Below are 26,923 nucleotides of genomic sequence, written 5' to 3'. Positions count from 1 at the left end.
ATGATTCGAGTCGAGTAGTAAAAGACGATTTTTTCGAGTACTGAAATTATACGCTCCTCACCACCGAAAGTTGATTTATCAACGAGGAGTTTATCAACGATCAACGAGTTTATGCTAATTTCACTGTTGAAGCCTTGAAACCTTGATTGGCCGTATCGTAGCATACGAAACATGAAGTACAACGCTACGAACGTTACTGGAAATAGCACATTTCCGAAGTCATGATCATCCCACAATATTGTCACCAAGTGCAATGAAATCGGTATGGTCGAAAAAAATAACAAAGTATCCTTAATGTGATGGATATACAGGCATTATATTCTTTGTGGTCGCTTAAAAGGTGCATATTTGAACTTTGACAAATAATATTCTACTATGACGTCATAATGAGTGATGCTCGATTACTCGACTCGACTCGTAGCATTTTACGTGATTCAGAATCGAATCAATCAGGTACTCGATTTTGCCCAGCCCTACTTAATACAAATACAGCGAGCTGCTGTTACGAGAAACGGCTAAGCACGGCTAGGTTATGATATATATCAGCAGCTGTTTATTTGTAATGCTTCGTTGTGGAAACTGCAATGTCTTATTCGACGAGTACAAAATTCCGAATCTTCGTCAGGTGCATGTGCGTACGTAGGCCTCCTGCTCGCCAAGCAGCAATGGTAAACTGCGTTTAACTAAGCACAACCAAACATTAATACATAAGTTACTATTTGAAACTATAGGCAGAGTGGTGATCAATATCCTGCTGCGAGGTAGCGGCTTCTGTAGTGTATTGATAACCTGATATACACCACGGGAGGTGTTCTTACAATCACACTACAATGTCCATCGCATGTCTGTTTACTATGTGTGGATACTTGTTACGCAATGACGAGCGGAGCTAATACTTCTGACGTAATAATGAGTCAGTGGCGTTTGAAAACAGACGTTTGTGCTAACGCTAACGTGGTATATTATCTCATTCTTGTTCACGAATATTCAGTTTATGTCATAGTCCTTGTACAAACAAAAAGTAATCGTTCTTTCACAAACAAATCGATTAGATATGGGAAGTAGTCGATTACGATTACGATTACTTCGGATTTTTTTCGAATGTAATCGATTGCGATTACGATTACTTCAAAATGCTGTAATCGTCGTAATCGATTACGATTACTAATCGCGATTACCCCATGTCTTTCACTGCTACGGTCTAAAAAAGGCCTGGACGCGCGACCAACAATTCTAAACTTCAGCGATTTGGCGTTTTAAACATAAGAGCTATCACGAGTGGTTCTCAACAGGGGGTCCACGAAACCTCCAACTATGCAAAACGCTTGATAACCTGGTTTGTATTTCTTTTTTATTAGAGAACATATATCACACGCTTAATCAATGCCAAGGGCGTAGGCAGAAAAAATATTTGGGGGGGGCGAAAATTTCGATGTCGTAAAAGAACCCCCCTTGAAGATAAGGGAAAAATAGGTAAAAAAATACGATGGTTTTGGGGCCTTATTGGATGATTACCACAACATCCGGGGCGATCGTTATACATATATTCCACTAACACATATAAAGTGATGTTATAATAATACGATTGTGGAAAACTCGGGCGCCAACACTTTCGCGCGAAGCGCGCAGATTTTTCAAGGTTAATGAATGAAATTGGTTCATTATATTGTTACTTGCATATTGCAAATACGTTTCCATTATCAGATTTATGCAACTGGAACTGCATGTTCATGTTCATACAGAGCCGTAACAGCACTTCGTCAGCCCCCCCAAACGTTGGTCTTGGGCCCCCATATGACGATAATCCGAACTTCTGGGGGGCTTCGCTCCCCTCAGGCTATCCGCTGTTTACCGCAACTTGTCATCTAGATTGGGGGCCGTTCACTGAGGCAGCTCTTGTCGCCTAGTCGCGCGAAGCGCAAAAAATTTACATAATTCATGATTGAATCGGTCAATATGATCGGGAATTGCATATATATTGCTATCAATTTTTATCCTCTCTCTGCTCACGTAATCAGATTTACAGGTAGAACTGAGTGAGGTGTCTTGGAAACTGTAGGGCCCGTTGGTATGACTCCGTAACATGATGTTATTTCGTGACCTCCTATCTGCTATATCAGAAAATATAGAATCGCCCAAACGCAGGCTACTAAACTAAAAGACGCGCACGATTTCAAATTGGTATTTCTTCACCGCATATAATTTTTCCCTGCGCGATGGTCTTTGTCTTGTGAGGTTCAGATTGCCAAGACAGGAACATTCGGCGCCAGTCATTTAGGCGACTGTGGACAATTAATCCTATATGTATTTTGTATATATAACGACGTTTTCGGTCAGCATGAGGGCAGTACTTTTCGGCTAAGGTTTTCTCGCTGCTGATCGTTCTGGTACACTTCTTGGAGTCGCATGTTACATGGCCTAAAACTTTATATGTCTTGCTAAATCGTGGCGCTGTTATGGCCAACGCCGACATAACCATTTCTATAAATGTTGCGTATTTTTTCTTGGGGGAAGAGTACCCAAAAATCAAGATATTTGGCAAATTGAAATCGCGTATAGCGCGAAAATTTTTGAAAAAGTTGCATAAATTAAAAAAAAATACTCTATAATATATGTTAATTTACGAAAAAAATTTCCCCTTGGGCTCAAGCTCGCCCCCCATTGGGGAATTTGGGGTGCGACAGTTGCGGTCCTGCACACGGCATGACCATTTATGAGTTGCTAGAGGGTATGCGCCGGGCGGGATAGTTTTCATTTATTGCTGTAGTTACTTCATGACTTGCGGAGAAAGCTGTCACAACTCAAAAGATCGCCCACACTCAAGGTCGTTTTTTTTGTGGTGGAGAGGGCAAATTTTCTATGAGTTTAGGGGAGCTCCCCGTGGGGACACCTCATGGGACCGTACATCTTTCCATGGGCAATTTCATCACTACCCATTATACATGCGATTCTTAGACGCACACACACACCCTATGGAAGCTTCCAGTTCCAAGTATAGCTTGTATTATAGGAGATCGATTGACGGACGAGCCCAAATCGCTGACATTAAGTGATGAGAAATCAGTGTGAATTTCGGGCCTAGTCGCGCGGAGCGCAAAATTGTTTTGAATAAATGAATGAATTTGATCAATAATATCGGTGCATGTATATGAGCAAGTGGTGTCCATTTTGAATACTTACTTAGTTGAAGCAGGGTTATTTCGTAACCTCTGGTAAAGATTGACGCTACTTTAAAGATTGGAATCGCTGATACATATCAGACCAAATTAAAAAAAATCCTTGGATCAAACTCGTGCGATTTCAAATTAGCACTTTTTAACAACGGGAGGAGGCGATATTTTCCTGTGCAAGTCGTATTTATGTCTTCGTCTGTCCCGGAACGGAAATTGCCGGAACTAATAGTCCCCCCATACTGAACTGAAACCCCTAGACTCAATCAACCCAACGACCTCGGGCTATTCAAGTGTATCTACTGGTACTGTTGTATTCTCATAATTGAGAATGCAGCTAAACTGAATTATGATTATTTTCAGAATTTTTTTTTTCGGTAAACCGATAAAATCAAGACATATGGACGCTAAATCGCGCGAAGCGCGAAAAAAGTTTCAGGTTGCATTCATCTGCCCCAAAATACTCCAATATTTGTTGATTTTACGAAAATTTTCCAAAATTTTGGGGGGGGCGATCGCCCCTTTCGCCCCTCCCTGGCTACGCCAATGATCAATGCTAAAACTTCAAGACTCACAGAAACAGAACAGCCGTCTGAGATGAAATATTCTACCACGCAAACTCATTGTATATTGCCAAAAGTGCCATACCGTTAAGAGATGTTTTGTTGAGGTTTTAGAAAATATTTGTTTGCAAAATATATTCTCTACTGTAATACATAACCGATTAAAGCTGTCCAAGAAAAAACTTCAAGATGAGCTGCTATATCAAACTGACTAGGCTGGATGTTATATTAGTACCATGCCGCGATCATATCATACCAAAAGGTGTCGTCAGAAGCCTTATACGAGTTATTATTGAATTCGCCAGCACCTTTGTGGAAATGCATTTTCGGTACTCGTTAATATCGACGAAGCGGATTTTCAAGACACGGCCGCGTATTTACAGAACTACAGCTACAGATTTCGCTTTCAAACAATAAAAGTCTTCCTTATTTCTACAGAAATAATGATGTTATTTTCAAGAAAGGTCATTTTGTTGCTTTTTATCACTAGCCTATGAAGTATCAACTAAAAATATTTGCACGTCTGTATGAATGCAGTGGTTTATTTTAATTCATTTAAATCGTTAAAATAGTCCCGTTTAGCTATAAAGCGGGGTTATTTTCAACAAAATGTTTCGAACTAGGTATTTTATCCCGCAGCGAACAGCGTGTCGAAATGGAATTAAGAGTGAGAGTTCTTAGAAGATCTGTACCTTTACGTACCAATTTATCGCCTTACTACCGTAAGCATCGAATTTTGCGAGTTGATGAACTATATCGCTTCGAAAAGTTGTTCACAAATATTTCTCCAATAGTCTGCCTCCTGTGTTTGATGACTTTTTCATACCTGCCAAACATGTCCACTGTCCAGTCCCATTACACGAGATCCTCGTCTAAAGGAAACATCTACTTACCCCCACCCAATAGCAACCTAACTAAGAGATCTATCGACTACTCGGGACCTATCATCTGGAATGCATTACCACCACATATCCGTGAATTGCCTTATAATAGATTCAAAAAAGTCCTACTTGATCACCTCTTGTCGTTACACTAACACTGTTGCCCTACCTCGCCCAGACATTGCTTCATTGATCATTTGCCACCATTGTTTAATTTTTTTTTTCTATTTTCCTTTAACTAAACACTTCTTTACAGCCAGACTGTTCAGAGTCAAGTGTACCTGTTTGATGCTGGTGTGATCAGACTAGATGACCTTCACGGTCTTATCGATAATTCCTATCTAATACCAAATACTGTGCACGCATATTTTCTGTACCACCATCACTGCCGTTTGTTATGTATTTTGGTTCGATGAAAATAAAGACTCTCTCTCTCTGTTCAAAATGATTCTAACTAAATATATCTGAGAGCTACAAAATTGTATCTTCAGAATATTTCTTTCATGATACTGCTGTTTAGTTTACCGCGATATGTCCTATTTTTTGATAATTTCTCCTAAAAATTTTGGGTAAATGTATGTTAAAATTCATAGGGAGACATAGGGAATCACTACCCAAGTATAACGGTCCGGCGGAAATTCGGGAGAAAGACGATGTTTTTAGTCAACTATCGGAAAATTCTTACAGAGTGGATATTTCGGTTACAGAGTTGGAAAGTTGAACTTTTTTTGTCAACACAGAAGTATTGGTAGGAAAATATTTTCCAATTCACCAGTTTGTTAGCCCGTACTAGAGCTTTCAGAATTTTTGTAAAGTTTCCTCTTTTTCGGATCTCAAAATCTGGTACCCCCATATAGTTTAGTGTTGCTTTGATTGGAATACATTCATGGTAAAGGTAATAACTGGATGCAGTACTAAATTCAATATGACCAGCAATAAAACAAACTTCGATACAATTAACGTCCCCGCTCCCCGGATTGCCAGCCACAAAGGTGGTAGAGCCTGTATCCGATGGCTGTTATAACAACCTTGATTTGATCCCAAATGTAGCCCTTAAAATTCCTTCCTTCCGCCCTTAAAATATGGGAGGCGCCAGACCTAGGCAATTTTCGAAAAGGGGCGCTGCAGGAAAAAAGTTCCAAGAAAAAATGCAGTAGATCATGCGGCAATCCGGTGCATAGTATCATTTCTGAGAGCCGCAGCGCAATTTAGAGTCAGTTCCAGTATTTTGCTACATACTCGCCTATTATGTCAATAACTTCCAGACTCTGACGCAAATCTACCCTGCACGAGGCACTCGATATAAGTCCACGTCGAAAAAATTGCTACCAAAAATCGCATCAATCAACGTATGCACGTTTCGGCGACGACCATGGTACACCGCGCAGACATCGATTTATAGAACATCCCGCAAATTACCGCGGTTAAAACGCTAAAATACTACAAAACTTTCAGCAGAACGATAGCAAAAATAAAACACAAAATCGAGATTTCTTTAGCAGGTTCCCAGCGTGACGAGTTCATAACTTCGGTGAAGAATCAGAGATTTGAACCGGCGAGGGGGGTCACACCAGACCCGCGAGCCTCATCATCGAATTGGCATACTGCATCGGTTTTGCCTCAGGGTGGGGCTGTGAATACGAAAAATTTTCTTGACGTTATGTAAACAGTTACACAAAACATATATTTGCCACTCATCACAAATGCTGGAAACAATAATTCTAGAACTTCAATCAGAATCGAGTATCGAAATGCCATATCTGTGAACACGCGATCGATCCACACTCCACAGCATTGCCACAAAGTGCAATTAAATAGGTATGGTCGAAAAAATACAAAATTATCTTTCATATGATGTAGAACTGGCAATATATTCTTTGTGGTCGCATAAAAGGTACGTATTTGAACTATCCACATCTTTCGTCCTGTTATGAGATCACGATGACTGATACTAAGACACTCGACTCGAAGCCTAAAATTCCATTCAAAATCGTTTCACCCAGGCACTTGATTTTAAACATCATTACTCACTACCAATGTTCCCTCTAAGCTGCGCACGTGCGCAAATGCGCAGTGCTTTCACGGTCTCTGCGCACAGAAAATCTAAGTTGCGCACAAAAAATCCGAAGTGATGACCTTTTTTTTAGTCGTTAGCTATTGTTTTCCAAGGGTCTGCGCAGTGAGTTGGTGAGTGTGCGCAGACCCGTCAAAAATTACAGGGAACATTGCTCACCACTGCTTCAAATTGTGTGAACTTTGGCTTCAAGTCTGGCGCTTCCAAATGAATGAACGCTCCTTTATTGCCCATCTGATCGCAGTAGTTTGGCGCGGAGAATATCGTAATGCATTTTCCGTCGTGCGATACTTCGTAGCCATCGTTCTGCAAACAATCGCATAAACGCAGTGTGAATTGAATTTGAACCTGTACAAACGACTGGATTTTTAAAACACGTCAACTAGAACTACTCACTTTTCTAAACCCGCAACTAAAACAACATACTTTCAAATTCGCAACTAGAACTAAAACTAAATGATTTTCAAGTTCCGAAAGTAGAAAATACTCACTTTTCAAAACTCACGACTAGACTTGAAACTTCATACTTTTCAAAATTACAAACTAGAACACGAGCTGCTTGATTCTAAAAACTCGCAACTAGACCTAGAACTCCATACCATTCAAATTTCGCAACTACAACTCAAACTCCAGACTTTTCAAAACTCGAAAATAGAACTAGAACGAGAACTACTAAAAAAACAGTATTCAGTTGGTAATCAACTAGATCGGCAATTAGCACAGTGAATTCCCAAAATGCCCACCTTCACTTCGTGGCTGCGAATGATGTAATCGAGATTGTTGCGTTTCAAAAAATTGGCCGTCACGTCCGGGCCAAACTGGAAGCTGACACCGCGCTTGCTGGTCCCGCGTCCCGCCTAAACAGAATACCGTTGCACTATTAATCATATTCCGTACCAAGGTTGGGGAACAAGAAAAATTTCAAATTTTACAAATTAGATTAAAATTAGAATGACAGCTTCACAGTTCTTACCCAAATTAGACTAGAATTACAATAACTGAATTCACATAAAATGGAAATTGAATTCCAACAGGTTCCGTTCATATCAAACCACAGTCGATTCTCAGAAGCAGGAGAATATCAAATGTCTGTACACCAAGGTTAGCTTGTTTCGCACGATACATTTCTCCTGTAGCATTTACAGGAAAAGCAGAAATACGTTTAGAATCAAAATGTCAGCATAGAAACATCCGACAAATTAGATTAGAATGAGATTATCGGCATTCTACGTGTGTTACATACCTTCAACTGAGGGTCTGACCAAAGCAGATCGCACATCAGCCCGCTCTCTGGAGGCTGCCGATTTCGATCGATTTTCCTTAAATCGTCCAAAGTAACTTCTTCCTCTTGACATAGACCGCCATGCATCACCTGCACATTTTCAGCAATGCATCATGACACTTGAATAATATATTGACATTGAAATGAACCCGAATATTTTCAGCCTACACTCGTGAGGGGTCATCGTCACGACTAGTAGACAATTGGAAACAACATTGTAAAATTTTTAAATATATATGCATAAATATGCATTCATCATAGAAATTTATATTGCCTCTTTACACATAGGGAGTCAGCGTTGCTACTCGAGTAGAAGCTACTCATATTAAAACTACCGCAAGAGGAAGTAGAGCATAAAAGGTTTGAAATATACTCAAGTAACGAGTTTCACAGAGTAGATTTGGTCCAGGTTCTTCAAGCTATTCACAAAAAGTAAGTATGTTTGCCTGAAAAGCAGTAAACCAGAAGCAGTCAAAAAATATTCACTACTTATTTTACAAATGGGAATAAACTTAAAAAATAGATTCAGCTGCCGTGACAAGGGGCTATTTTGATGTTACAAAAGTAATCCCAAAACTGGTTCTTCATTTTCAAAATCCAAAAAGGGAACACTTTTGCCTGAAAAATTATGAAGTAGTAGGAGTAGTAGTTGTGGGCAAACCCTACTTGGGTGCTCTGAAGAAGTACTACTTCGAATACTCACCAAGACTTTATCGTTAACGCAATACGCTAGCGGTAAAAAGTTGAAAACTTCGCTGAAAAGCTCCATCATCTGCGCCGTGTATTTTGCCTTCACTTCGCCTTCGAAGCCGTACATCTGGTTCATGTTGTCCGTCTCGTGGTTGCCTGTTTGCCAGGATAAGATGCCGCGGTCACACTTGTACAAACTAACAATTTCGTTAGTTGCAGGTAAACTAACTACTGAATTTTTCAGCAGTTCTAGTTCTAGAGGTGCATCTACTGTATGAATAGTTCTGTTGAGAGTTTTGAAAGAGAGAATAGTTCTAGTTCTAGTTGAGCGTATTGAAGAGCGAGTAATTCTAGTTCTAGGTATGTTGCGAGTTTTGAAAAGGGCTTAGTTCCAGTTCTAGGTCTAGATGCACATAATTTTAGTTCTAGTTAGGAATTATGAAAAGTGAGCAGTCCTAGTTCCAGATGTAGATTGTTGAAAGTAAGTAGTTCTAGTTGTAGTTGCAGATTTTGAAAATCTAGTAGTTCATGCAAGTCTGGCCTCGGTTCAGTTGCACATAAAACAAACACAACTTCATCTCACTTACCCCGAACAAGATGAAAATGGCGCGGATACAAAACTTTGAAAGTGAACAAAACGAGAATGACCTCCACCGACCAAGAGCCCCGGTCCACAAAATCTCCGTTGAATAACTTAAGAATTGTTTAAGGAAAATTGGATTTTTAATTGAAATTCACACCAATAGGCCCGGATGTTTCAACATACAATTCATATCACAATACCAGGTGTTCCCAACCTGGGGGGCATGAGCCATTTTCAGCAAACCATAAATTGAAAATAAACATGAACAATGATAAATGGAAGATTCAAAAAGGATACATAAGGATTGTCTTCCGAAGGCAGCCCGTTCACTTCAAAAATGTGACAGAGGTCGTAATATTGCCCGTGAATGTCTCCGCAAACGGTGAGTTTTTTGCTCTGAAAAACCAAACTTGGCAATTGTGTTGAACGTAGACTTAGGCAGTTGGCGGACAAAGAAATTATCGTTGCTGCTCAAGCAGAAGTAACGTTGTGTATTTCTACTCAAGAAAAAGTACCGATTTCCAGAGGTAGTCGAAGAAGTCATTATTGATACTCAAGTAAAAGAAGTAACGTTGCACATTTCTACTCAAGTAAAAGCAACATCATAAATATCTACAAAAACACAAGTAGTTAGTTTTGCCTAAAAACTGTAAACTGCAAAGTAGAAGTAGTTTAAAGTCATAACCACTTGCCCAAGTGGTGCAAGTCGGCAAAAACTATTCGATTACTTCAAAGAAGTAGAAGTATTTTGTCACTGACTACTTCTGAACTTGCAATAATTCATACTCACGTTTTCTACTGTGATGTCGACAAGAGACGGCAGATCTTGAAGAACCTTCTTTGCTTCTAAAATGATGTAATACGCGTCCCTGAGAATAAAGAATTTAGTCAGTCGGCTCGGTTCAATGCAAATTCATAAATGAAAGACAAACCTCTTGCTCAAACGGTTGTCTTTGCCCGATTTGTAAAATTCAATCAAGCTCGACGCAAAATTTTTGTCAATTCCGTCTTTTGCTATTCTAGGCCCACTGTACTTTTCGTCGATTGCTGAGAACGACCATGATAAAGTATACATTTTAATAATATATTCATATTAGAAATATATTAAAACCCGAAGCTTTTCGAGCCAACACTCTTCAGGGGTAATCGTCGGCATTAAGAGAATTTCAAAAACTTGCATATAACTACATTGCATACAGCCAATTGTGACGTCATAGAAACAAAAACAACATCAAGTGCAGACAAACCGCGAGCGCAGCCATGATAAAGTATTTTTCCACAGCTGCCAAACATTATTCACAACGGGTGTATTTCTTTTGCAAGTGGTTATGATTTTAGACTGCTTTCACTTCATAGTTTTCAGATTTTGGGGCTGAACTAAGCCTTTAATATTGATGATACTCAAGTATAGTTGTCAACCTTTACAAAATAGACACACTCACTCATGGCTTCGAGATGAATCGTTTCGGATATAATTTTCTTGATGTCGTCGCACGCGATCGCTTTTTCAAACGCTTGTCGTTTCACGATTTTACTGCATTCCGTGCATTTCATCTTTGCGTCGGCATCATTTGGTCTTACTTTCACCACCTGCATGAAAAATTGCTCCGATTATTTGTTTGGTTGAAAGCTTGAAAACGCTACAGATCAAGATGGGTCTCAGAACAGACTCGTGCAAAATACCATTCTAGTTAGTTGATGGTCAACAAACTATTGGCTTTTTGAGCACTTCTAGTTCTAGTTGCGGCTTTTGAAAAGTGAGTAGTTCTAGTTTCTGAACAACTAGATAACATATGTCGTCGTTTGGCGTGAATCGGGATACCGGTGTTCTGTTGTGTGATGTTCTTCCAGCCGTCGCTAACTCAGAATCATCACTACGAACAGTGTTTTTTGGGAGAGGGAACCTCTCCCGTTTTAAACTCGAAAATCTGTCCTTTTCCAATGCCGATCATATCTCTAACATTTATTAGCTCATTTCGATAAAATAAAAATGAACCGGTTGATCCAGAATTGAATCTAGCTGGTTGTGTTTTAGTTGGTTGCGAATTTTCAAAGGTCAATAAACGTTAGTTCTGGTTCTAGTTGCGAGTTTTGAAAAGTGAGCAGTTCTATTTGCATTGGGTATTTTGAAAATCCAGTAGTTTGTACAAGTCTGATTCGAGCTATAATTACATGGGTCGCCATCACCACAAGTTAAATCGAGGTAAATTGATTCAAAATGCTCACCGTCTCATAGTCTTTCAATGCAGGCTTGAATTTTCCCAGAGCCATGTACGCAGAAGCTCGACGGTAATAACCCTGACAATGTCCCATCATAGAATGATACGTAACAACTTTCACCATTCCAAGAAATTTGTACTTACTTTGATGTATTTTCTATCAAGTTCCAAAGCACGGTTCGCGTCTTCAAGGGCGTAGCCATAATTCTCCAATTTCAAATTAGCGAAACTCCGATTTCCGTAATAGGCAGCAGTTGGTTGTAGTTCGATCGCTTCCGTGTATAATGGAACGGCTTGTTCGAAATTTTTCACTGAAATTATCACAGTTTTATCATATTCAAATATCCCACAAGTAGCCCAAATTGTTTGAACAACAGATAATTGCAGAGAATTTCGTAACATAATCTACACTTTGCTATGGCATAGGCTGTCGGTACGTTAGACCAAGTTTGCATTATGACAAGAAATAAAATTTCATAGTCGTAAAAACAAAACTATATACCACAATACACATCTGTAATAATTTAATATAAATTACTGATGCACAAAATGAACTGTGTATCAACATAGCGTTAGGAGGCAGCGTAGTTGACTGCAGCCACTGATGGCCAAGATGGGCGTGGTCATCCTAAATCATATGTATATTGTTGAGTATGTTGAGTAGCCTATGCGTCTTAACCAGTTGAAAATCACTGCTGGTATTATTGATCGTGGATGACAGTGAGGACAGCATTAGGGGTATAGAATATAACAAATCTATGTATATACTGACATACATACATTTAAAACATTCATTTGCCCTTTCTTTAAATTCTTCGGCCTTTTTTGTCTTTTCACTTTCATCCTGGTTGCTCATGACTGACGTCGTATCACAGTGCTGATAATCCCAGCCTAGCAGTAGTTCAGTTCAAATTGTAAATGTGTAATGTTAACAGTATATCGTACCAACTGAGTTTCTGGCAAATACATAAATATTGATTAAAAAACACGCCTCACAAATGATGAATGCAAAGTATACCGGAGTAATGGAGTATGCCAAACCATCTATGATACGCGAATGAAAACAGAGCCGTGACGAAATATGCAACCTATAAGATGATTGTCTTTACACCTCGTATAAAGTGGAATCTTGTAACGGCGAACAATATTACTGCACGGAAAGCCCAGTGTATTTTAGTCGTCAATAATGCACATGCATTTTCGGAAAGAAAAAAAAAACAAGACCATTGCCTCACGATGCTACCGCTGGATTCAACGTGACTTGCAGAGACAGTCAGATCCGAATATCGCTACCGGTTCTGAAATCATATCCGCTATTTTAAGGGCTCTGCTGCAAGGGGTCAGAAACCCCCGGCACGCGTGCCATTTGTGGCACGCTAGATAATTTTTGATGGTACGTCAAATGATTTGACGACACGACATATTATAACTATGGAGACTGTACTACCATAGCCTTTATAAAGGCTATGGTACTACATCCTCTATATTATAACCATGTCTTGTCAAAAAGTGAAGCAGGCGTTTATAAAAATGTACAAAGCTCGTAGGCGACCCCAAATTATTTCGTAAATCAGCATAAAATGATGAAGTCTTTTGGGGCAGAATTTTTTATCGTGAAAAAATGCTCACGATGGCAGACACGACCCATGCAGAAGGTTTCGGGTAACATGAGACCATAGCAATTTACAACGCTACGTTGTAAATTGCTATGATGAGACTATAGCGACTGTCTCTACAATCCTCTATAATGAGACCGTGCGGTGCGTGCGCTTCCAAAATGATTGCCAGTGATAAAACCAGCGAGTACTCAAAGGGTTACACGCTGATAAAACCATAGTGACTTTATGTCTGTCATTTCCCCTCAACAATTTGGCTTCCGAAACAAACACCAAACCGCACATGCCCTCCTAACAGTGGCCGAACAGTATTATGATATCTCAGAGAAGCGAAATGTGGGATGTAGCATTTTTCTCGATCTAAAAAAAGCGTTTGACTGCGTAGATCATAAAATTCTCATCTCGAAATTGGCGCGCTACGGACTTCGGGGCCCACAACTTGAGCTCATGAAAAATTACCTCACTGGACGCCAACAAATGGTTGCGATCTCAGACACCTTGTCCTCTCCTCACCTGGTGACCTGTGATGTGCCCCAAGGCTCAGTACTTGGACCTGTCCTTTTCACCTTATATGTCAACGACATTTTTGAAACCTCCTCATTGAACACCACACTGTTCGCTGATGATACTCACCTCCTCTCTTCAGCATCTTCGACGGCAGAGCTGGATGCCCTGACTGGTGACCAAATGCCCAAAGTCCATGAGTGGACGGCCCAGAACAACCTCTGCATAAACGCCTCGAAATCGCAATTGCTGACAGTGAATTCAAAAAATAACCTAACCGTTAATATCGCTGGTCAGCCCGTTTCCAACACAGATAATGCCAAATATCTCGGAGTTTTACTGGACTCGAACATGTCCTGGAAGAGTCATATTCAGTCCCTAGAAACTAAATTATCACCGAAGTGCGGCCTGTTCTACAGCCTTAGGCGCTTCATGCCAGCATGGGTTCTTCTGATACTCTTTAAATCCTTAATCCAATCGAAGTTACACTATGGCATCCTCTGTTGGGGGGCTGCCAGAAAAACTGCACTCAAGCCACTGCAAAAACTACAACATAAAGTACTCCGAATCATAGCTAGGGCCCCAAAGGGGCCTGGCTGCCCATCCAACAAGTCGCTGCTGAAGAGATTCGGCGTCCTAAACATAGAAGATATGCGGAAACTAGAAATCGCCAAGTTTATGTATCAGTTCCACTGTGGTCGTTGCCCCGAATATTTCAATGACTTCTTTACCTCGGAATCAAAAGCGCACAAGTACAACACACGCGGGTCCACGTCGTCCAAATATCATATGATCGACCGAAAAGATCATCGCTCTATCAAATATGCCGGACCTGATGTGTGGAACAGTATCCCGCCCGCCATCCGACAGTCGACGAGCATGTCCACATTCAAGTCGAAATACAAGCAATTACTACTAAATAAATACAGTCCATCCTCAAGATTACCGGACCACGACTGACCTATCGATCTCGCTTCCCATGACATGCCGCCCTATTTATTGTCGCTTTCTTTTTTCTATACTATCTTCTTTACTTTCATTCAGTGTGCATGCCTCCTCTTTACATCGCCTAGGCCAAGGTGGGTGTCAGATTCCATAGACTGCTCCTTGTCGCTTCGACATCTTCCTGTCTTTTCATTGTATCGCATTTTTTGTGGTGTATTGAACTGATAAAATTGCTAATAAACCAATGATGATGATGATTATACAGCTCAGTGGTGTGGACACAAGAAAATCGCACGGCTCAGTGAAGTTGGTCTACGTCACACTTTCTATTTGGTCCAACCAAGGGAATTTGACAGTCATTTTTGACTGGCATTCCTAGCATTAAATTTGATGAAACTCGTATCAATCAAAAGCTACCGCGGTACTGATTATGAAAAAAAAATATATGTTAATCTTCTCGTGATCCTGCAACTCCCCAAAATCAGCCTCGAATGTTGCATTGGTAACGGAGTTTGGTATTGTGACGCAGCCATGCCCCGTGCTAATTCGGAATCGTGTTCATCTCACGAAAGGAGATATTCCTTCGTCTGGTCCAAGCAAGCGATTCCAATCTATCTGAAGCCACGACAAATTTGATCGCGAACTTAGAGATTTGCAGACAAATGGTGTCAGACCAGCCTCAATGTGACATCAAACCTACTATGTTTGATACAGGGGGGGGGGTACATTTTTCATCATCAGGAGTTATCATAGTAACAACATTGATGGGCCTGTCACTTTATTTGACTTGTAAACGACCAAAGCGACCACAGAAGATCGATCATAGCGCGGTTACAAATCTCTCGCGACCACAGTTTCAGAACCACTGCATTAGATCTATACCGCATCAATCTTGGAGGTTAAAACCATTTCAAAACTATACTGATAAAAATGAGTCATGAGATAGCTGCTGGGAAAACTGCTCACAAAGAATACTCCATGCAAAATGCTCTAATAATCAATACGGCCCGACTTTATTTTCATCTGATCAAGACGTAGGCTACAATGTGATAACACACATAATGCGATGTAATGAACAGATAGGAGGAGGATGCCGAACGACCATAAACTATGGTATCCATCTCGGCCTACTGCCCGATGTCATGGATTTCTAGAAATTAACGAGAGCTCTAGATATCCCTGCCTGATGTCACAGTTCTTATTCGATGTCAATCTCTATTCCGCGGCTCTTTCTTGAGATCCGAAAAAGAGGACACTTTTTAAAAACTCAAATACCCCAAAAGAATATATCTTTAATTTTCGAGTTTTCAATCAATACCACCTGTGTTGAATAAAAAGTCGAGTACTTTTTCCAGAGTAAGAGAACAAATTCCCAAAAAGAGGACAGCATTTAGGCGTTCTCCGAGGACATTTTCAATTCATTGAAAAAAGAGAACTATTCTCTCAAAGAGGAAGTATGGTAACCGTAAGATAAACATCGGACCCGGATTAGACCCCGGGCCGCAGGAGCTTATCGTCATCGTCACCACTACGCTAGCTCCCAAATGTGAGCGACGCGTGACTGAAATGGTGCAGGCAATGTCGAGCTCGAGCGTGTTTCAGTCGTGTTTGAGCGCGTACGAGAAATTTGTCACCCACAAGTGATGAATCAAAATGGCCCACAAACGAGGACTTTACGCCAAGTTTATGTATCAGTTTCACTGCGGTCGTTGCCCCGAATATTTCAATGACTTCTTTACCTCTGAATCAAAAGCGCACAAGTACAACACACGCGCGTCCACGTCGTCCAAATATCATATGATCGACCGAAAAGATCATCGCTCCATCAAATATGCCGGACCTGATGTGTGGAACAGTATCTCGCCGGCCATCCGACAGTCGACGAGCATGTCCACATTCAAGTCGAAATACAAGCAATTTTTACTACTAAATAAATACAGTCCATCCTCAAGATTACCGGACCACGACTGACCTATCGATCTCGCTTCCCATGACATGCCGCCCTATTTCTTGTCGCTTTCTTTTTCTATACTGTATTCTTTACTTTCATTCAGTGTGCATGCCTCCTCTTTACTACGCCTAGGCCAAGGTGGCTGTCCGATTCCATTGACAAATCCAAGTCGCTTCGACATCTTCCTGTCTATTCATTGTATCGCATTTTTTGTGGTGTATTGAACTGATAAAATTGCTAATAGGCCAATGATGATGATGATGATTTATAATCAACAACCACTCAACGTTGAATATCTCTGCCTTTGGTTGAACGTATCTATTAGGGATGGTGTGAACCTCTGAAAGGTTCAAGTTCGTGTGAACGCGAACCTTTTTGAAAGGTTCTGTGTGAACGCGAACGACCGAACGTGATCGGACCTCATGACGTCACGTGACGTCATATTGCTAATTCCAACCCTACATTTCAGTGAAGTGATAGCCTATATCAGGGGTCACCAACACGCGGCCCGCGAGGTCATAATTTGCGGCCCGCAGCCCGATTTGGAGAAATTTTGGAAGAACGCTCAGCGAACCATTTCGAAATGCCGAAATTGATTTCAGTTTAAACATATTGTTGTTGTTGTTGTAGTTCAGGGTTGTTGTTGTTGTTGTAGTTCAAAGTAAGTCATTCTACTGTGCCCAATATCACTGTTCCTTCGGTTCGGCATGGTAATATCATTCTATGCTGGAGGAATAGTTTGCTGATATGAATGCGCATAATACCTTGGCGTGCAATGGCCAACCACTGCCAAGACCGGGAGGCTTGATAAACGACTTCGGGCTCTACAAGAGACCATGCTTTACGAGTAGATAGTTTTCCAGCAAATAGGGTACCTTGCCTATAACTAACCCCAATATCGATTCTTTAATCCTGGGGCGGCCAATCTGCGGCAGTAGAAGAAAAATTATGCGGTCGTCGACACTCAATTCAATTAGGATGTGTTGGCGGCTGTCAATATTATGCGAATTTAATTTACGAATTGACTTCCTAATTAATGAGAGATTTGAAATATTCTTGAAATTTTATTCGCGCTGCGCGCGCGTCAATGCGAGTTCATTTTTGATATTAATATAGCAGTGTCCATTGTAATCTGAGCCCCACCGTACAGATTCGAACAGCAAAGAAAAATTATGCTCCCCATAAAGAAATACCAATTTTTGATCGTGTTCTCCTCATCCCGAATTAATTTTTTTTTCTGGTTGGCCTGCGTTTGGGCGAATCCAATATATTTCCACTATAACGACAATTTTAATGGGAGGTCAAGAAATACCTGCATGCAACATAGGAGACTAATGAGAATTGGCCCACTCAAAGATGCACCACAGCAATAATAACTTCTCTAAGTTTTTGAAGACACTCCCTGCATAAACTCTACCGGTGAATCTGATCACATGGGCCGAGAAAGGATGAATTTCTGATAGTAATATGTGAAACAATACTAATAATACATTGACAATTAAATAGTATATTCATATTGAAATGAACCCGAATATTTTCGGCTGACACTCGTCAGGGGTAATCGTCAGCAACTAGTAGAGAATTGGAAAGAACATTGTATATCAACAATCGTATCACAAAATATGACGTCACCAGCATGAAAGAGAGAGCGTTCAATGTACTATTTTTAGGTGATACACGAACTCCTTTTGTTGACAGAGTTTTGGTTGGTGTATTTTGATAAAAGTTGATTCCAAGGCACACAAATGGAATTGTGAACGGCCTCGACCTACGATTCGAAATCGGTCGTCTCGATAATTATTCGCACAAATCGGATTATCCAACAAATGTTTGCCGATGGCAGAATTAATTGCCTTTGATCGATCAGCATCAGTCTTAAGTGGATGAGTTAAGGGTGAGCTTTTCACATCGCGTGACGCACGTGTTCTGATAAATCTGGGGACATGTTGGTTTATGCGGTCCTGCAGACGTCTTGACGTTCTTCCCACGTAGCCACAATCACAGTGGCACCTATATTCGTACACTACATTACTTTGTTGAAGTGCAGGAAGCACGTCTTTGCGTGTTGAAGGGAGCAGTTGTGTTGTTGTAAAAATCACATTGGTTTTGACTGTATCGTAACATTTACCGACAGCAGAAATCAATTGTTTTTCAAAGCGGGTGGAAATGGGGCCAATCCAAGGTAGATGGATATAAACATCTTTTATTGTTCGTGCGGTGGGCTCTGTTCGTTTTTCTGCGTTGAATTGCGTTAATTTCCTCTCCATGCCGCGGCTGATGACGTGTTCAGGGTAACCATTATCAAGTAAGATTTTTCGGATGTAGTCATTTGTGTGCCTTGGAATCAACTTTTATCAAAATACACCAACCAAAACTCTGTCAACAAAAGGAGTTCGTGTATCACCTAAAAATAGTACACTGAACGCTCTCTCTTTCATGCTGGTGACGTCATATTTTGTGATACGATTGTTGATATACAATGTTCTTTCCAATTCTCTACTAGTTGCTGACGATTACCCCTGACGAGTGTCAGCCGAAAATATTCGGGTTCATTTCAATATGAATATACTATTTAATTGTATATTGAAGTTCTGTACCTCCAAGAAGCTCTTCTAATACATTGACGAAATCCATTCATGAACATGAAAAAAATTTCGCGCTTCGCGCGACTACAGTATACGAATCCCTGTTGCTCATCTTCACAACAGGACTATATTCACGATCTCGGTGCCCATAGTAAGCCGATATGAGTAAATAGATTTGTCCGGAGTGTACCAGCAATAGACATGGTGAGTTTAATGTAGATATTTGGCCCCAGCTTGTTTATTACCACTATGCACCGGAATGCGGCCGCGGGCTCCATGAGTAATCGAAATGCGACCGTGAATAGCAAAAAGGTTGGCCACCCCTGTTTTGGTTGCTACACAGAGTGTTGTCGGGTATCGTGCGCAGCTCATAGTTCAAAATATAATGAAATTGATGAGCATGATATTTTTTTTGTATTTGTGTTTGTTCAATAAAATATTATTCATTTTGCGGTGACTATGCCCATCGCCCATGTAAGAGAACACAGCATTGTACTTATGTGGGGTTATCACACGTGATTGATAAGCTGCGTTGGCTATGTTAATCTCGATATTGAAGTCATGCGGCCCGCGGCCTATAGGAATTTTGAAAAGTGGCCCGCGACCCATTTTGAGTTGGCGACCCCTGGCCTATATTAATGTATTGTAGAACTCTTCAAAAATGACTTTTTTTCTCAAATCGTACTGCATGGCTACTTGATAAAATTGTTAGGTTACCTAATTTAAGCTTACACACAAAATTTGGTTCAATTCCAACCAGTAGCCGCATTGCTACAGAAGAAAGTTTCTATTTATTATATAAAAATGAATGACAAAAAATTTGAAAATTTTCTGTTCACCACATGAAAGTGTTAGGCTGTCTATAGAAACGATGTTCACCAAATTTGGTTCAATTTCAACCAGTGGCAGCGGAGTTATAGCCGTCGAAAAATTGGATTATGAATAAAATAGTATTTACGGTGACCAATTCTTCAATTATTTATTATAGTAAATATTATTTTATTCAAATCCAAATTTTTGGACGGCAATAACTCCGCTTCCACTGTTTGGAATCGAACCAAATTTGGTGAACATCGTTTCTATAGACAACCTAGCATCTTCTTGGGTGTAAAGAAAATTTTCAAATTTTTTGTTATTCATTTTTGAAGAGCTTCTTGGAGGTACAGAACTTCAATATACAATTAAATAGTATATTCATATTGAAATGAACCCGAATATACTATTTAATTGTTTATTTATTTTTATATAATAAATAGAAACTTTCTTCTCCTGTAGCAATGCGGCTACTGGTTGGAATTGAACCAAATTTGGTGTGTAGGCTTAAATTATGTAATCTAACAATTTTATCAAGTAGCCAGTAAGATTTGAGAAAAAAAATCATTTTTGAAGAGCCCTATTGTACACAATACCCAGCGACGACTAGGGCCACATAATGCCACAATGCTGAAGTACATAGGCCTACTGGCGTATTAAACGTCGCTAAATGTAACAAATATGGGGCAATAAAACATAATGGTCCCATAAAATCAATATCTTCCGTCGCTTTGCCACCAATTTCGACGAGGACTTGCATTGCAAGGGAATATAAGCATACGCGTTAACGGTCTAGGCCAGACCGGACAATGTAGTCGACGTCTGAGTATAGGCTATTGCTACGTTGGTATTGAGCAGAGTGTAAAACGGGTTTCTATACTTGCTACCGATATTACCCCATTAAGTTATACAACAGATAGCGAGTTAGCGACACCCCAATCGCACGTATTTGGTATTTATGATACAATAAACAATTAAACATACGATGTAATCAAGATTCACCCGTACGCCCGCTAGATTTCGTTACATCAGACAACGATATAGATTTCGTTGATTGGTTGAATAAGCATCATTCGCTGACCACCTGCATGTTGCGTATTTCGCTTTTGATGTTGTGTGATTGAGGGTCAAACTCACCGCAGAGAGTCACTAAATATTCAGAAACGGAAATTGGATATTCCGAGCAAACTTTTGTAATAAATCAAGTTATCTTTTTGAGATTATCAAGGTGCATGTTCGGTAGTGCTGATCTGGCCCGCAGTTGAAATGCAATAAATTTCAACCTAAGATATTGTAATGACGTAGAAATTGTAATATATGAAAAAGGTTCACAGTGCAAAACCTATCAAGGTTCGTTTGTGAACGTAAACCTCTAAATTACTGAGGTTCATACACAGAACGCGAACGTGAACCTCACGACACCATTCCTACTATCCATGCCTCCGAAATCCATGCAGGAGTTCTGTGTGGATTGGTATTCCGAAACTATCGCCCGCTAATCCTATTCATTGCAACCCCGCATTTATCCTACAACGGATGCAGGCTTGAGTCATGAGCAAATCTTCAATTGCGCGGAGCCTCAGCTAGCCCTACTCAGAAACGATAGGCTATTTATTGAACAAAATATTCCGTGTAGCTCCGGTCGTAATGACAAAAAACGACATGGTGTGCGATAGCGATGCTGATGGAATTTACGATATGGAAAAATAAGGGAGTCGTGTCAAAGACATAGCCACCTCTTGTACGGCTGAGAGGTTTGTACATGTTCTTTCTAATTGTCTACTTTAGATGCCGACGAGTGGCATCCGAAAATATTCCGGTTGATTTCAATGTCAATACATTATTCAATTGTATACGTAAACGTAAGTTTTGCGTCTGCGCAAGAGATTTCCACAGGGCCGTTGAAATGCGACAACACGCGGTCGTATAGTAAGCCAACTAGGCTCGTCTTGCTCAGCACTTTTCAAATGCACCCAGAGGTGGTCAAAGTATAGCCACCATATGTTACCAAGTAGAAGTAACACTGTGAATTTATAGCCAAGTAGAAATAGTGATTTGTAAGTGAGTATTCTAGTCTTAGTTTTGCCCATAAACTCGAGACCTGTGAAGTAGAAGTAGTCTAAAATATACTTGTAATTTGTTACTGACCTCTCCACGATAGTAAAGTTTCCTAATCAGTTTTACCATGAAGCACAACACTACCTTTTTAGCGATGCGGCAACACCTCATCAGCACCAGCACAACACAACACCAGTTGAGCACAACTCATGATTTTATCTGAATAAATAACGATATAATGGCAAGAGATATACGGACGCCTGCATTCGGCAAAAGGTTAACATTGGTTTTCATGTGCGTAGTCGCAAGCAGAGTGGAGACAACTGGTAAATTTCAGCAGTGCATTCAGTAAATGAACACGATTTCGCCGTCAAGACCATAATCCAAGTGATAACATGTTATGGTGACTCTCTCCAAATTGAATACTATTCGCCCGATATCCAAAATCAAATCAGTTTCGGCAAGCAGTTAAGTGCAATCTCTTCACCAAATTTCCCAACTCAACTATCTGTCGAGAATCACAAAATTTGCACCCATGAACAGCAGGGCAGGGCACAATGATTCCAGTACTCGAGTAGCGAGAGATAATATTTGAGTACCGAAATGATACGATCCTTGCCCCTGAGAGTTAATTAATCAACGAGAATTATAATTTGGATACTATTTTCCACTGTGGAAGGCTGTGAACCTCGATGGGCCGTATCGCAACTAACAAAACATGTAGGCTAATACAAAGCTATACACGTTAGCTGAAATCCTATATCTGTGAAGTCGTGACCCACAGCATTGTCACAAAGTGCAATGGTCAAAAAAATACCAAGTAATCTTTGATGTGGTGCAGAACCAGGCGCATAGCCAGGGGGATTCCGGGGTCGGAAACCCCTTCCTTAAACGCGAAACTCCGTCCTTTTCAAATGACCGCTCTGACGCTAGTCGCTAATACTCGGTTGCAATTCGATAAGTGGTATTATCAGTGTTGCGCGCGGCCAATTACCGAAAAGCGTGTTGCCAATTAGCGAGATTCGTCGGTGCTTATTGCACTGCACAATGTAACGCGACACGATCTCCCGCTGACATGATTGCGAAATAAGATCACTGATTGCCGCGCGCTAGGCAATCGTTGCTAGCCTGATTTATCGCATCTCCAACGAGCCTAGTTCCGCTGGCTTGAATAATCGCATCTGCAATAGGCCCGGTGCGCACGATATCAACGCTGGCCTACATAATCGCATATGCAATTGGCCAGTACGAAATATATCGCTAGCCTGACTACCGCGTCTCGGGACCACCATGCTTTGGCTCTTATTTCCCGATCACTTGGATAAAATGCCGTTAAGTATATGCTGATTAGCGATCGTGATTGAAGAGTGACATTTCGAAACTGAATGACGTCGGATGGCCGCAAACATGTGCGATGCGTCCGTACATGCGGAATTGAACGCTAATTCTTGAACCAGCAGCTGTGTGTCAAGGCTTGAGTTATAAAAGAGGTAAGGTTTGAACCACCTGAAATCGGCGTCATTATAGCACATTTTCCGTAATAACTCGTACAGTTTGACTTGCGAAAATCGTCGCCGAGGCTACGTAAGACGCATTGATTAGCGTGCGTATTCAATTGTTCAGGACAGATCAGGCAGTCCGTAATAACAGCACTTCCGGACTCGTTGACAAGCTTATCATACGCGTATAATCGTCAACACGAGGATGTTGTATAATCGTTATTTACGCATGTACCTAACCCTAACAAATTGATGCTATATTACTAAATTCGAAAAAAATCGAAGCCCCCCTTATTTTTTGGCTGGCTACGCGCCTGTGCAGAACTGTGGCATTGATACTATTTCCCCACAGTTGAAGCCTTGAAACCGCAATTGGCCGCATCATCGCATATCAAAAATGTAGTACGAAGCTACGAACGTTTGTGGAAATGTTGTTGTGTCCAACCTGCGACATTGTCTCAACGCAAAATGAAATTGGCATGGTTGAAAAATACCAAATTATCTTATATATAACTGAATGATTTGTGGCCGCATGATAGCTACATACTTGAACTTTCAAAATCCTCGACATGTGACATTCAATTCAGAATCAAATCAGGTATTTTTGCCCACCCCTGATGAACATTGCCCCTCCCCTCCAAAAAAGAAAAAAATCATACAATACTCTGCTGTTTGCTGAGAATGGACGCAGTCACACTCACAGTCGGCGGTTCAACCTGACGTTTAGGCGAATGCTGACGATGCGGTGAATGCTTCAGCAGCTCGTTCACGGTCGTAGCTACTTTTGAAATGTTTTTCTCCAAAAGAATGTCCTGCGCCGAACAAATTTGAGTGGGCGACACTCCTATTTTGGCGCACGCGTCCAGAAAACAGTCGATGTTTCTTCTACGTTTCGTCAAACTCAATTTCGGAACAGCAGGAGATGGGATATGCACAGTCGGAATGGACCTTGCTTTTACATGGTTAGCAAGATGGCATAAAACCACCCCGTCTGATAAAGCAGCCGGAATCTCATCTCCAAGCTGAGTTTTCAGCCTGCTTTCAATCGAGTGCCTCAGAGACTCCAAAAGTTCGAGTTCTTCATACAATTTTTCAGTTTTACGTCTCATTGTGAACGGACCTTCCTTATCCCCCGCGTTATTAAAAGAACTACCACGGCTACGACTCAAACTTGATCGTGGTTTAATAGCAGTCGGCATGTACCCTTTTTTGGTCGGACCTGATACTTTATTTGGTTGACGCGATTTTTCTGCTTTTTGAGGTTTGTTATCGGTGTTTTTTGTGGTGGATCCGTTCAGAGTGTCTGGTTTTTCAGGCACGTTTGGTTTGTACCCTGGAAACGACGATAATTTCTGGTGAATCAGTAAGGTTTCGGACGAATTTTTACGCTCGAAATTGCCGCTGCTGGAACTACGCTTACGCTCTTTGGAGATAAAGTTTTTCGGCGGCGTTTTAGGCTTCTTAATATTGATGTTGTCTGATGACGCTTGTCGTTTTGTGAGATCTCGCTCTTTAGGACTTGTTTTTTTCGGTGATTTGACAGTCCCGTGGTTTGAAACAGAACTAACGCTGGCTTTTCTACGGTCTTTCAACATTTCAGCTGCTTTTTCGAGACGTTCCTCATCTTTGCCATGTTGTGTTTCCTCCGCAGACATTGAACTCATTTTTAAGAAATCAGTTCGTACGCTATTGCTCCTCTTCATAGGACTCATTACAGGATCGTCTAACACATCTTTTTTGATTTGAGCACGTTCCGCCTGCACGCCCAACTCGCGAAACAAATGCACACGGCCTTTACGAAGCACAGTAAGACGGGGAGATGTTAATGGATTGTTATCCAACAACAGACTTTGAAGGGTTGTCATATTTTGAAAACTCACAGGTATAGTAGATATAAGATTGCATGCAGCGTCGAGATGTGTTAACCGCATTCGACACAACTCTTCTGGTAGTGCGTGAATGTTATTTCTGCGTACATTCAAACAGAGAAGGCTTGCCATATCTCCGATTTCTTGCGGGATAGATGTCAATTCATTGTCGCTAACATCAAGTTCTTGGCAGTTTGTCAAAAAACGGATTTCTTCCGGTAGAGAAATGATACGATTGCTGCTCAGTTTGATGATTTTCAAGAATTTTAGCTGGCATAATTGTGTCGGGAGTACCGTGAGTTGATTGCTTGATAAATTGATTATCTCCAACAAATGCAACTGTGAGATATACTCCGGTATTGATTTCAAAACATTGTTTGATAAAATCAGAGTGTTCAAACACTGCCAATCTAGCAGTTCCGGTGGGATTTCGCCTAGTCTGTTATGAGACAGGTCGACCAAGGTTAAGTTATTGAAATCATGCTTGAAGACAAGGTCTCGGATTTCTTTCAGACGCCTGCTCACGAGTTGAAGATGTCCCGACGTTTCTGCGTTTTCTAGGATTTTGTTCAAACTCCGCGTGCTCTGTGGGTTTCCGTGTGTCATCTTGCGTCAGTTTAGCACAAACATATTATAAGCTAACGCGGGTGTCTACAGCTTCAGCTGTTAGGAATAGTAGACTTTGTAAATAGATAAGGAAAGGACGTAGGTTTTTTTTGTCCTTGATGGTTTTTTTTGTGGCATATAGGCTACACCGACTCATGATATACATACACACGGTCTGTGCATTAGTGCATATGCATACCATGAGTGCATGATGTGCATATGCCGTTAGACAAGGATGGTGCAGATATTGCCTTACCACGCCTCCATGCTATCCCAGTAATACGTGAGCACCAAGCAGGGAAGTCATGGATACAAGTGTTGCTACTCAGGTCTTTGATCTGACCCGGCCGGGGATCGAGCCACCACCTATACCGATCAAGAAGCCGGACGCTTCACCATTACGCTATCTTGTCGATAATATTTTTTTTAACCATATAACCAAAAAAAAATAATGACGGGTCACATTATGCAGTTAGTAGGCCTGTTATAAATAGATACTGGTAGGTAGCCTATATGTAATTAAGTTTAATTGAATAATTTAATGTGAATAACATAATACGCACATTAAATAATGATATATTATATATACACATGATTTGGCATAATTACTGCTGTCAATCAAACTATACGAAACAAGTATAGCCTACAACTATATAAACATGCGATTAAACATGTTTTTAATTTGGTTGTAATCTTCTTCCGTAGTTATGGTTCTAAAAATACAGGAGATCTTCCAGGTAAGTTACTAGCAGAGGAAGATCTCGTACTATAGCAATGCCAATGAACATATTTTCAAAGTAACATAGACCTTGCAGAGCATCGGAGATCTTGCCAAATTGTGGTGTAATGCATCAACTTTTGCAATGGCGTGCCCTGGTACTTATACATACAATTCCCATACATCCGTGCCTGTAACATAGTTTACTGATGGCGCTACAAGAATTTGGGTGATTGAAGAGACGCTTGATACTTCATATAGAACTTCAGTACCGTACCGTCCGTACCTACGATTGAAA

At 40.7% G+C, this 26,923-nt stretch overlaps 2 protein-coding genes and 1 long non-coding RNA gene across 3 annotated transcripts in view; all 3 read right to left on the bottom strand.

Moving 5' to 3' along the window:
- Nucleotides 1–4,583: 4,583 nt before the first annotated feature.
- LOC145446210 (uncharacterized) overlaps nucleotides 4,584–26,923 on the bottom strand; it is a 38,311-nt gene continuing 15,971 nt past the window's right edge. The window contains exon 2 of the long non-coding RNA XR_013917230.1: nucleotides 4,584–5,047. This is a non-coding gene — a long non-coding RNA (uncharacterized LOC145446210). The remainder of the gene's footprint in view (nucleotides 5,048–26,923) is intronic.
- Nucleotides 5,959–12,443, bottom strand: LOC145446969 (serine/threonine-protein phosphatase 5-like). Its single transcript, XM_080325372.1, has 13 exons — nucleotides 12,243–12,443; nucleotides 11,607–11,773; nucleotides 11,470–11,541; nucleotides 10,686–10,833; nucleotides 10,176–10,290; nucleotides 10,034–10,112; nucleotides 9,541–9,639; nucleotides 9,248–9,353; nucleotides 8,674–8,816; nucleotides 7,932–8,060; nucleotides 7,432–7,545; nucleotides 6,848–6,994; nucleotides 5,959–6,245 (listed from the first exon to the last, which is right to left on the bottom strand). Exons 1-13 carry the CDS (start codon nucleotides 12,316–12,318, stop codon nucleotides 6,180–6,182), a joined length of 1,461 nt encoding a protein of 486 aa, XP_080181498.1. The 5' UTR covers nucleotides 12,319–12,443; the 3' UTR covers nucleotides 5,959–6,179.
- LOC145446751 (uncharacterized) lies at nucleotides 22,131–26,298 on the bottom strand. The gene has a single exon (XM_080325105.1). The coding sequence runs from the start codon at nucleotides 25,905–25,907 to the stop codon at nucleotides 24,087–24,089; it is 1,821 nt and encodes a 606-aa protein (XP_080181231.1). The 5' UTR covers nucleotides 25,908–26,298; the 3' UTR covers nucleotides 22,131–24,086.

The sequence above is a fragment of the Botryllus schlosseri genome, chromosome 9, assembly GCF_051294905.1.
Source record: "Botryllus schlosseri isolate E-star chromosome 9, Bs_hap1, whole genome shotgun sequence".
Lineage (NCBI taxonomy): Eukaryota > Metazoa > Chordata > Ascidiacea > Stolidobranchia > Styelidae > Botryllus > Botryllus schlosseri.
This window is presented reverse-complemented; position numbering and strand designations above follow the sequence as displayed.

Excerpts from the sequence above, each read along its gene's own strand:
- LOC145446969 (XM_080325372.1), bottom strand. The coding sequence starts at position 12,318 with ATGAGCAACCAGGATGAAAGTGAAAAGACAAAAAAGGCCGAAGAATTT. Across the intron at positions 10,834-11,469 it reads CATTGAAAGACTATGAGACG|GTGGTGAAAGTAAGACCAAA; the intron begins GTGAGCATTTTG and ends TTTTTCATGCAG. Across the intron at positions 10,113-10,175 it reads GACAACCGTTTGAGCAAGAG|GGACGCGTATTACATCATTT; the intron begins GTTTGTCTTTCA and ends CTTTATTCTCAG.
- LOC145446751 (XM_080325105.1), bottom strand. The coding sequence starts at position 25,907 with ATGACACACGGAAACCCACAGAGCACGCGGAGTTTGAACAAAATCCTA.